General features: G+C 38.4%; 1 protein-coding gene across 1 annotated transcript; it reads right to left on the reverse strand.

Moving 5' to 3' along the window:
- Positions 1–395: 395 nt before the first annotated feature.
- Positions 396–4409, reverse strand: LOC123529738 (tubulin alpha-1A chain). Its single transcript, XM_045310248.2, has 3 exons — positions 4249–4409; positions 2119–2341; positions 396–1777 (listed from the first exon to the last, which is right to left on the reverse strand). The coding sequence occupies exons 1-3, from the start codon at positions 4249–4251 to the stop codon at positions 648–650; spliced, it is 1356 nt and encodes a 451-aa protein (XP_045166183.1). The 5' UTR covers positions 4252–4409; the 3' UTR covers positions 396–647.
- Positions 4410–13437: the final 9028 nt, after the last annotated feature.

The following is a 13437-nucleotide window of genomic DNA, read 5'->3' on the forward strand; positions in this document are numbered from 1 at the left end:
AGTGTACAAAAACTTTAACCAAGGTGGGGATACGGAAGGACGCCGACGCCGACGCCAGGTTGAGTAGGATTGTTCTCCATATACTTCGTATAGTTGAGCTAAAAACAGGAAATATTTCAAGCGTTCTTGTAGAACTAAAATAATCATATTTTCGGGAATATCTTAATATCCTGTGGAAATTATCTAAACGCTCCGAAAACCATGATTGGTATCTACCAAATTGAAATCCCACTTAACACTTAAGAGATAGGCTGGGACAAATTCAACATTTTTTATAATAAGGGCATCGCACACACTAACAAAGTATGTTTGGTCCCTGAAAACGAGACCTATTTCTGACTCCAGATTGAATACGGGACCCATAACCCTTACTCATTTATAGACAAAAACAATAATTATTTTATTATTTTTTTATTTCCTCGGTATTTTAACCTTTTCTTTCATGTGAACGGTAGAGTTATACAAAAATAACAACTATATTGTTTTAGAATAATGCTGATATATAATGCTTGAATTTATCACTTACTATTTCATACCACATAGTTGGAATTAAAAATATTAAGTTATCGACAATAAAAGTTTATACATCTACATATTTCGCTTTCAATGTTCACAAGACGGCACGTGAAATGTCAGCTCGGAACTGTTTAATATTCCTCGCCTTCTTCCTCTCCCTCACCCTCAACGGAGTCAACTCCGACCTCTTCGTAATCCTTCTCGAGGGCAGCCAAATCTTCACGAGCCTCAGAGAATTCTCCCTCTTCCATTCCCTCTCCGACGTACCAGTGGACGAAAGCTCTCTTGGCGTACATCAAGTCGAACTTGTGGTCAAGACGTGCCCAAGCCTCGGCGATGGCAGTAGTGTTGCTCAACATGCACACGGCACGCTGGACCTTGGCGAGATCACCACCTGGTACAACAGTTGGTGGCTGGTAGTTGATTCCGACCTTGAAACCAGTTGGACACCAGTCGACGAACTGGATGGTTCTCTTGGTCTTGATGGTGGCGATGGCGGCGTTGACATCCTTGGGGACGACGTCTCCACGGTACAACATGCAGCAAGCCATGTACTTGCCGTGACGTGGGTCACATTTTACCATCTGGTTGGCTGGCTCGAAGCAGGCGTTGGTGATTTCAGCAACGGAGAGCTGCTCGTGGTAGGCCTTCTCGGCGGAGATGACTGGGGCGTATGTGGCAAGAGGGAAGTGGATACGTGGGTATGGTACCAAGTTGGTCTGGAATTCAGTCAAGTCGACGTTGAGGGCACCATCGAATCTCAGAGAGGCAGTGATGGAGGAGACAATCTGGCCGATAAGTCTGTTCAGGTTGGTGTAGGTTGGTCTCTCGATGTCCAAGTTACGACGGCAGATATCGTAGATAGCCTCGTTGTCAACCATGAAGGCGCAGTCGGAGTGCTCAAGGGTGGTGTGGGTGGTCAAGATGGAGTTGTATGGCTCAACGACGGCAGTGGCGACCTGGGGAGCTGGGTAGATGGCGAATTCCAGCTTGGATTTCTTTCCGTAGTCGACTGAGAGACGTTCCATGAGGAGGGAGGTGAATCCAGATCCGGTACCACCACCGAAGGAGTGGAAGATGAGGAATCCCTGAAGACCGGTACACTGGTCAGCCAATTTACGGATTCTGTCGAGGACAAGGTCGACGATTTCCTTACCAATGGTGTAGTGACCACGAGCGTAGTTGTTGGCGGCGTCTTCCTTGCCGGTGATGAGCTGCTCGGGGTGGAACAACTGACGGTAGGTGCCGGTACGAACCTCATCTGAAGACAGAAAATGAAAACTAGGATAGTACTAGACAAGCTAAATAACGTCCAATTTTACAGTCTATTATTTTCATAAAGCTGTCCAAATTATGATGTATTTCATACAGACCTATGGTTAAATGGGAAATCATTTTATGAAGGAATAGATATAAATCAGCCAAACGAAAATTTCTGCACAGAAGATATATCTGTCATTTGTAATCCTTCGCAATCAATAGCACTGTCTGGCTAGAAACTTTTTCAGTAAATGCAAATAAAAAACGCAAAATATACAGTTGGACCTTTTTGCCTAACATTGAGAAAGAAGAGATAAACATGAATTATACAGTTAGACGTACCGACTACAGTTGGTTCCAAGTCGACGAAGACAGCTCTTGGCACGTGCTTGCCAGCGCCGGTCTCGCTGAAGAAGGTGTTGAAAGAGTCATCACCACCTCCGATGGTCTTGTCACTTGGCATCTGGCCATCAGGCTGGATACCGTGCTCGAGACAGTACAATTCCCAGCAGGCATTACCGATCTGGACTCCGGCCTGTCCGACGTGGATAGAGATACATTCACGCTGTAAAAGAAACATATGAATCGTCAAGTTATACCAATGAATTTTTATATATATTTGTTTACTGTTAACTTTGTTTTTCGCACCAATTCATGTTTGCGGACTGATTCGCGGATAAAAAAAGTTATAAAATAATTTTCTCGAATTTGTCAGGAAATTTCCAGTTTAAAGAGTGTAAAGGTCACTTTGCTTCTTTGTATGCAGAAAAGGTCACTCAAAAAGAATGTACAGGACACTGATATTGATCTTCTGTCCATAATAAAAACCACAGCATGCGTGGTGGATAATTAGCGCGTAGGAAGTACAGCAATTAATCCAGCTTGTTTGTTAAAAGACACTAGTTAAAGCGCAAAATCAGAAAAATGCACAATGTACATAACGGTGTCTATTGACAGAATCAAAGTTATTCTCATTGAAACGATTGTTAGATACGGAACAATAGCAGGAAGTACTTCAATGATATGTGCTAAAGGGAAGTAAATTGTTTATTTGACAGGTAGTAATATACTGATATGGTGCAAATACGGGATACTAGTAGCCATGCGACTAAATCCTCGAGTTTACTGACCTTCTAATGACTGTAATTAGATTTTGACTAAAATAATCGTTCCTTAAAATTGAGGTTTGGTCGTATTATGAATATCAGAACTTGAGTTTCTGTTTTATATGAACTATTTTTTAATACTAAATCAAGAAAAAAGGAACGAGTCGAGAATCGAGCCCGGGTTGTCTTGGCAATAATTACTGTCGTACCCTCTTCCCAAATAACTACAGATGAATTTGTACAAATCGGTCGTAAAGTTTATAACAAAGGCAGTTTACCTTCGGTACCCGTTGACTTTGAATGGAAAAATTAGTAAAATCAACTTAATTAATTTTCATTTGTTTGTATTTGTATTTATTTGTTGCTCTCGGCAATAACGGAAAGCAATAAACTACTTTTAGCAGTACGGATCAGTGCCTCTTGTTAGGGGTACGGACATTTATGGTTATTTACATCTTGAATTTTGTTGAAGATCAAATATCAAATAAGGCTTAATCAATATTCGTCTAGGTTTACAGATATCAGCGATCATAATTGAACACGCTGTTCCGTGTGATTAATTTATAGTGCACTAAACTGTCGGTAAAAGATTAAGAAGCTTATCGAAACCTTGAATGAAATTCAGCAGGAAAAAAAAGATTGTTGAAAACATACTTTACGGCATGACAAGGCATATGCACCAATTTATGATTTAAAGATCGGCACGCAACAATTTGTTTTATATTAAAGCAATTATAACCGCCACGAGTAAAAGGAACTGATTGTGAAATCTCGTAATAGTCACCAAATACATGGAAAACATAAATACCCTAATTATTATTTCAAAACGTTTGTCACATCGCAATATAACATTAGTTTAGTCTAATCTTAAAATAACTGTGCCAATGCTATTCCTCCTGATAGATTTGGTGTTCCTTCAAAAGAAAATGTAAACAATAGAGCGAACGCTAGTATCTGTAATTATTTCATTTTCAACAAAATTTAAGATGTCTGGGAAAAGGTGATACCCTTAGAAAACCCCTAGCAGGCTGTCCAGAGGTACGGATTCGATTCAAGAGGTACGGATCAGTACCCTATACATTTCCTTAATTAGCTAATTTCAAATTCTGTCATTAATTGTAGCGTCTACAATAAATCAAGATTCGAGAAATGTTAGTAATTAAAGCTATCAAAAACTTGAATATATAACTTCTCTCCATATAGCTATGAATGTATTAAATACGAGTAAGAAGTAAATTAACATCCAGAGGAATTAACTATCATAACCGAAACTTCACGTTTTATTTTAATAAATAAAAAGATTTCAGTATTAATAAAACAAACAAATACCTTAGATTTAAAAATAAATCGAAGAAAATCCACTTACCATGATTGATGTTTAGTTCTTTTGCTTGTAGAAAGCGAAGAATATTAACTCACAAAGGACGTAATGTGTCGGCGTGAGAAATACTTGTAGATAAAATGCGGCGTTTATTTTGCGGTATTTATAGTCCTTCTGTTGATCGGTTGCCTAGCAAATGAAAAATACTGAATGTTTATTGGAAAGATTCGGTCATGTGATGGAAAACAAGGCATAGCCTAGGATACGGAAATACCCGATGTTTCACGATTGCCTTTAAGTAAACCCGTTAAGTTAAGTAAACTTTTGGCAAACCCGATCAATTGTTAGGTTATACTCTTATGTATAATGTATTGATTTGCATATCCAACTGTCAGCTTTTCAAATAGGTAATCAATATTATAAGGGGTTTTGATACAATAACTAAAGAAGAATAAATTCAATTTATTTGTTATATATTGTATATATATTTAAAAAGGTTTTGTATCGAATCTGTCCTGTAAAATTTGTCATGCTTTCTGTATAATATCTTCCGTCACTATGTAACCTTTTACTGGGATGTAGACACTACATTTTTACCTTTCAATATATTATCACCCTTGTTTTCCATTGAAATGAATAAAAGATTACTGATTTTTGGATACATTTTGGGTATTTTTGTTAATATATATTGCGCAAGGCACGAAAAACAGATATAATAAGTAAGAAAAACGGATAGAATAATCGTTGCTTGAACAGAAATATTGCCACAGTATAAGCAGCGTGGATGAAATGCCTTATAAGTACAGGTCTCTTTTTACAGTCATTAAACAACAGCAAAAGAAGTATGTTTTTCAGAACTACGATTATTTCATCAAATGAACTAACGAACTTTCTGAAACAAAATATACAAGGGACTGCGTTGAAATATTAGCCGAGAAAAACATTATTTCGCCAATTAGCATAAAGATGATCTATCGCGATAGCGATCGACCTAGGAACATAGCAATGAATTGCATACAACTTGGAAGAAGGTAGCAAATTGACGTATCTTTGCTCCACATTTTAGAAGAGAACAAAATTTTTCCATGACTACATAATTTATGAAGATGTTCATGTAATGTAAATTTTCTCGTGTCAGTGAAAAACCTATTAATACGCTGCGCTAGGTAACCTTTTCAGATGAAAAAAGTGTGTGCATGAAAAACTAATTTATGGTTGGCCTTATCGAGATCAATAGTTTATCAGGTGTGTTTGTGAATTTGGTATAATAAAAGTACGGCCTACACGTTCAAACAAGCTTTTAATCCTCTGGCACAATGGCAATGTATAATCCTATCTATTATCTTTGACCAGGCTTTATATTCGTTTCGAGTACCAAACAAATACAATGTAGTTTAAATCTCCAATAATAGATAAATTGAACAATGGTATTTTAGATTTGTACACGTTATTATTCGGGCTTGCGGATAAACAAGATTTACGAACATAACTTTGTGTTGTGTTTTTGTTTATTTGCCTAGTGATATTCTGCTTAGTCACAGCCCCGGCGAATCATGAAAAAGGTATATAATGTCACCGTCGGCAAAATTTTTGATCGTTGCCGAATTCTGAATTCCCAATAATGCCATAAAATAAGCAAAATATAGTTAAATCGTTTCTCTTAATTATCAATGTGCACGCAAAATGATTTCTAATTAGACAGAATTATGAAATTAACAGTTCCTGTGCACTGGGAACTTTCTGGAATCATGTTATATTGCCAAGAATCGAAAGTTTAGATTTTTTAAAGTCTTATTTAGGCAAGAATTGATTAATCTCCCTGGTAGAACATATCGCTCCTTGGTAGCACTAAATGCTCACTTAATATTGGTAGCACACATCACTTACTGGTAGCACACATCAATTACTGGTAGCACACGTCACTTATTGGTTGCACACATCACTTACTGGTAGCACACATCACTTACTGGTAGCACACATCGCTTACTGATAGCACACATCACTTACTTGTAGTACACATTACTTACTGGTAGCACATACTGGTAGCACACATCGCTTACTGGTAGCACACATCGCTTACTGATAGCACACATCACTTACTTGTAGTACACATTACTTACTGGTAGCACATACTGGTAGCACACATCACTTACTGATAGCACACATCACTTACTGGTAGCACCCAACACTTACTGGTAGCACACATCACTTACTGATAGCACACATCACTTACTGGTAGCACACATTACTTACTGGTAGCACATACTGGTTGCACCAGTAGCACACATCACTTACCAGTAGCACACAAAATCTACCGGTAGCACACATCACTTACTGGTAGCACATACTGGTAGCACACGTCACTTACTGGTAGCATACATCACTTACCGGTAGCATACATCACTTACTGGTAGCACACATCACTTACTGGTAGCACACGTCACTTTCTGGTAGCACACGTCACTTGCTGATAGCACACATCACTTACTGGTAGCACACATCACTTACTGGTAGCACACACCACCTACCGGTAGCACACATCAATTACTGGTAGCACACATCACTTACCGGTAGCACACATCACTTACTGGTAGCACACATCACTTACTGTTAGCACACATCGCTTACTGGTAGCACACATCAATTACTGGTAGCACACATCACTTACTGTTAGCACACATCGCTTACTGGTAGCACACATCAATTACTGGTAGCACACATCACTTACTGGTAGCAGACATCACTTACTGGTATCACATATCACTTACTGGTAGCACACACCACCTACCGGTAGCACACATCACTTACTGGTAGCACACATCACTTATCGGTAGCACACATCACTTACCGGTAGCACACATCACTTACTGGTAGCACACATCGCTTACTGGTAGCACACATCAATTACTGATATCACACATCACTTACTGGTAGCACACATCACTTACTGGTAGCACACATCAATTACTGATATCACACATCACTTACTGGTAGCACACATCACTTACTGGTAGCACACATTACTTACTGGTAGCACACATCAATTACTGATATCACACATCACTTACTGGTAGCACACATCACTTACTGGTTACAGTTAAAGCAAAATATAGTTAAATCGTTTCTCTTGATTATCAATGTGTACGTTAAATGATTTCTAATTAGACAGAATTATGAAATTAACAGTTCCTGTGCACTGGAAACTTTCTGGAATCATGTTATATTGCCAAGAATCGAAAGTTTAGCTTTCTTAAAGTCTTATTTAGGCGAGAATTGATTAATCTCCCTGGTAGAACATATCGCTCATTGGTAGCAGTAAATGCTCACTTAATATTGGTAGCACACATCACTTACTGGTAGCACACATCACTTACTGGTAGCACACATCACTTACTGGTGGCACACATCGTTTACTGGTAGCACACGTCACTTACTGGTAGCACACATCACTTACTGGTAGCACACACATCACTTACTGGTAGCACACATCGCTTACTGGTAGCACACACATCACTTACTGGTAGCACACATCACTTACTGATAGCACACATCACTTACTGGTAGCACACATCACGTACTGATAGCACACATCACTTACTGGTAGCACACATCACGTACTGATAGCACACATCACTTACTGGTAGCACACATCACGTACTGATAGCACACATCACTTACTGGTAGCACACATCACTTACTGGTAGCACAAATCGCTTACTGATAGCACACATCACTTACTGGTAGCACATGTCATTTACTGGTAGTACACAGCACTTACTGGTAGCACACATCGCTTACTGATAGCACACATCGCTTACTGGTAGTACACATCACTTTCTGATAGCACACATCACTTACTGGTAGCACACATCACTTACTGGTAGCACACAGCACTTATAGGTAGCACACATCACTTACTGGTAGTACACAGCACTTACTGGTAGCACACATCACTTACTGATAGCACACATCGCTTACTGGTAGTACACATCACTTTCTGATAGCACACATCACTTACTGGTAGCACACATCACTTACTGGTAGCACACATCACTTATAGGTAGCACACATCACTTACTGGTAGCACACATCACTTACCGGTAGCACACATCACCTACTGGTAGCATACATCACTTACTGGTAGCACACATCACTTACTGATATCACACATCGCTTACTGGTAGCACACATCATTTACTGGTAGCACACATCAATTTCTGGTATCACACATCACTTACTGGTAGTACACATTACTTACTAGTAGCACACATCACTTACTGGTACCACACATCACCACATCACTTACTTGTAGCACACATCACTTGCTGGTAGCTCACATCACTTACTGGTAGCACACATCACTTACTGATAGCACACATCGCTTACTGATAGCACACATCACTTACTGGTAGTACACATTACTTACTTGTAGCACACATCACTTACTGGTAGCACACATCACTTACTGGTAGCACACATCACCACATCACTTACTGGTAGCACACACCATCACATCACTTACTGGTAGCATACATCACTTGCTGGTAGCACACATCACTTACTGGTGTCACACATCGCTTACTGGTAGCACACATCACTTACTGGTAGCACACATCAATTACTGATATCACACATCACTTACTGGTAGCACACATCGCTTACTGGTATCACACATCGCTTACTGGTAGCTCAAGTCACTTTCTGGTAGCACACATCACTTTAAGTGATACCAGTAATACTGCATTTCTGGTAGCAATCATTACTGACAGCACACACAGCAAATACTGCTCATTGGTGGAACCTTCTCTCAATGATAGCACACATCACTCACAGAAAGCACACACTGCTTACTAATAACACTCATTGCTAACTGATAACACATCTTAAATGGCCCTTAACTGTAACCAGGATGTTGTATGTGACACATTATCTTATTATATTTATGGGTCTAGGTCTTGCACAAGACACATGGTCTATTTACTAGTATGTGAATACCTGTGCCAAGTTGTTTGAGTATCCATCTACTAAAACAAAGGTTACAAAATGGTCTCAAAACAACATAATCTTTGACATGTAAGTTGAGAACTTGAGCTTTGATATCTTTGAGCAATATATGATTGTCTAGTTAAAGAAAATGTTTTTTTGCCAAGTAAACCAAACACCTATGCATGCATAATGAAGTTAAAGGGCAATACTTATCAGTTTCTTTAAAGGTATATTACCCCCAAATTTCATATCTGAATAATTATTACATACAGTTTATGTCAGTATAAAATTTTCAAGTTTATGTGTATAAACAGACAATAAATCTTTGATCTAAAAGTGCAATCCTGACCTTTTAGAATCTTTCATCTTCCTATGTGAGCAATGTGTGCTATCAGTCTTTAAAATAAAAGGGAACAAGAAATTTTTTTGTGAGCTTGACCTTTTGGGTAGGGTTCTGGGTCCTGCGTGTGGTACATCAGCTTGTTATAAAGGTTATTTATACTAAGTTATTCTGAGATTAAGCCAAGCATGTTAAAACTCTTCACCAGACAGGATATGCAGAAAAACTAATGAATGGACACAAACATAGTAGGTCATGGGTTACATTTAGATCCCATACATTATCAGATGGGGGAGGGGGCATAATACATGACATGGTTTGGGATCAGGACAAAATACCCTGCAGACAAAACCCCCTTCACTCATTTTTGCATAGGCGGGCAAATCCCCCTTCATCTTTTTTACAAGGAGGACAAAACCCTCTTTGCTGAATTTTACAAGGCGGACAAAACCCCCTTCGCATTTTTCACAAGGAGGACAAAACACGGGCACTTCACGTTTTATTTGTTCCTCTTGTGAAAAAAGCGAGGGGATTTTGTCCTCCTTGTAAAAAACATGAAGGGGTTTTTGTCCTCCTTGTAAAATTCAGCAAAGGGGATTTTGTCCTCTTTGTAAAAACGATGTTTTTTTTCCGCCTATGCAAAAATGAGCGAAGGGGGTTTTGTCCGCAGGGGATTTTGTCCTACACTCGACATGGTTTACTTACTATTAACTAGCCAAGGTGGCTCTGAAAAGTTAAACATTGCTTAAACTGCAAAATATTACATATATTAACAAGAGGACCATGATGGTCCTGAATCGCTCACCTGTTCCCACATGACCCAGTTTTGAGTATGACGTCGTTTTTTCTATTATTTGACATAGTGACCTAGTTTTTGAGCTCATGTGACCCAGTTTTGAAATTGATCTAGATATCATCAAGATAAAAATTCTGACCAATTTTCATGAAGATCCATTGAAAAATATGGCCTCTAGAGAGGTCACAAGGTTTTTCTATTATTTGACCTATTGACCTAGTTTTCAAAGGTACGTGACCCTGTTTTGAACTTGACTTAGATATCATCAAGGTGAACATTCTCACTAATTTTCATGAAGATCTCATGAAAAATATGGCCTCTAGAGAGGTCACAAGGTTTTTCTATTTTTATACCTACTGGCCTAGTTTTTGACTGCATGTGACCCAGTTTCGAAACTGACCTAGATACCATCAAGGTGAACATTCAGACCAATTTTCATGAAGATCTACTGAAAAATATGGCCTCTGGAGAGGTCAAAAGATTTTTCTAATTTTAGACCTACTGACCTAGTTTTTGACCGCAGTTGACCCAGTTTCAAACCTGACCTTTATATCATCAAGATGAACAGTCAGACCAACTTTCCTACACATCCCATGAAAAATATGGCCTCTAGAGAGGGCACAAGGTTTTTTCATTATTTGACCTACTGACCTACTTTTTGATGGCACGTGACCCAGTTTCGAACTTGACCTAGATATCATCATGATAAACATTCTTACCAATTTTTATGAAGATCTATTCAAAAGTATGGCCTCTAAAGAGGTCACAAGGTTTTTCTATTTTTAGACCTACTGAACTAGTTTTTGACCGCATGTGACCCAGTTTCGAACTTGACCTAGATATCATCAAGATGAACATTCAGACAAACTTCCATACAGATCCCATGAAAAATATGGCCTTTAGAGAGGTCACAAGGTTTTTCTATTATTTGACCTACTGACCTAGTTTTTGATGGCACGTGACCCAGTTTCGAACTCGACCTAGATATCATCAAGATGAACATTCTGACCAATTTTCATGAAGATCTTTTGAAATATATGGCCTCTAGAGAGGTCACAAGGTTTTTCTATTTTTAGACCTACTGACCTAGTTTTTGACCGCACGTGACCCAGTTTCGAACTTGACCTAGATATCATCAAGGTGAACATTCTGACCTATTTTCATAAAGACCCCATGAAAAATGTGACCTCTAAAGTGGTCACAAGGTTTTTCTATTATTTGACCTACTGACCTAGTTTTTGATGGCACGTAACCCAGTTTCGAACTTGACCTAGATATCATCAAGGTGAACATTCTGACCAATTTTCATGAAGATCTTGTGAAATATATGGCCTCTAGAGAGGTCACAAGGTTTTTCTATTTTTAGACCTACTGACCTAGTTTTTGACCGCACGTGACCCAGTTTCGAACTTGACCTAGATATCATCAAGGTGAACATTCTGACCAATTTTCATAAAGACCCATGAAAAATGTGACCTCTAGAGTGGTCACAAGGTTTTTCTATTATTTGACCTACTGACCTAGTTTTTGATGGCACGTAACCCAGTTTCGAACTTGACCTAGATATCATCAAGGTGAACAGTCTGACTAATTTTCATGAAGATCTTTTGAAATATATGGCCTCTAGAGGGGTCACAAGGTTTTTCTATTTTTAGACCTACTGACCTAGTTTTTGACCGCATGTGACCCAGTTTCGAACTTGACCTAGATATCATCAAGGTGAACATTCTGACCAATTTTCATAAAGACCCCATGAAAAATGTGACCTCTAGAGTGGTCACAAGCAAAAGTTTACGCACGGACGCACGGACGGACGGACGGACGATGGACGCTGCACGATCACAAAAGCTCACCTTGTCACTTTGTGACAGGTGAGCTAAAAACACACTGACCTCCAGACTGTACGACAACTTTTAAAATTAGGAAATTATTGCTATCTTTCTTAAGGAGGCTTTAAAACTTGTTTACTGACAGATTATATGTTATAGAAACACACGAGAATTAGCTGGTTTTACTAATTTTTCCATAAAAAGTGTTTGTGACAGGATACTTAAGGTAAACTGCCTGAATTATACAGCTTTTCTAAAGGTTGTTAAGAAAGGAATTCCTCCTTGGTGTATTGGTCATGAAAGTAGGAAAGTTTTAATTGCCAATGCGGCCCCAGTTTGATTTTCCACTCAGACTTGTTTTTCCTGGTTTTGTATTTTTAAGATAAATTAGAAACAAAAACTCGTGTTATAATGTTCTTAATATGATCAAACTTCAAATTTAAAGAAAGATCATTTTTAGCCAAAATCTGGAGAGCAGCTCCTTTTATGTTATAGATCTCAAAGCCTCAAGAGCCACATGAAACTGTAGACATGTTTTCATGATACCCCTTACTTCACCAGTGTAAGCAAAAATTTAAACATTATCTTTCGAAAAAGATCACTTTATTTCATCATTAATAATAAAGTTTTACATATTTTGTCAAAATGGATAAAAAATGGAAATAAATCTAATGCAAATAAAGACATACAAATTAATGACACAAATAAAATACAGTACAGAGTATGCAGTAATCTTATATTCAGTTAAATACTGGTAAACATACACATCAATAATCAACAAACATATGAGCCGCGCCATGGGAAAACCAACATAATGGGTTTGCGACCAGCAAGGATCCAGACCAGCCTGCGCATCCGCGCAGTCTGGTCAGGATCCATGCTGTTCGCTAACAGTTTCTCCAATTCCAATAGACTTTAAAAGCGAACAGCATGGATCCTGACCAGACTGCGCGGATGCGCAGGCTGGTCTGGATCCTTGCTGGTCACAAACCCATTATGTTGGTTTTCCCATGGCGCGACTCATATCAATAATCAATCAAACAAAGATCTGAAAATAATTTCTTTAACATCTTAATAAGACAAGATAGAGAACAATTTAACTTAATTTAATCTATTTATGCCATGTCAATTATAAAAACATTCTGTGAACATGTCATTTTAAAATTCAGTTCAAATTATCTAACCAGTTTTCTTCAGTGTTTCAGACCAGGGCTCATATTGCATAAATAAAATTATCAGTTCTTTAATCAATCATTGAACCACTATAAACCCAACAGGACTGT

The sequence above is a fragment of the Mercenaria mercenaria genome, chromosome 13, assembly GCF_021730395.1.
Source record: "Mercenaria mercenaria strain notata chromosome 13, MADL_Memer_1, whole genome shotgun sequence".
Taxonomy (NCBI): domain Eukaryota; kingdom Metazoa; phylum Mollusca; class Bivalvia; order Venerida; family Veneridae; genus Mercenaria; species Mercenaria mercenaria.

Bases quoted from the DNA above. Each gene is read 5' to 3' on its own strand.
- LOC123529738 (XM_045310248.2), bottom strand. The intron at 1,778-2,118 runs GTACGTCTAACT...TTCTGTCTTCAG, and splicing joins CTTGGAACCAACTGTAGTCG to ATGAGGTTCGTACCGGCACC.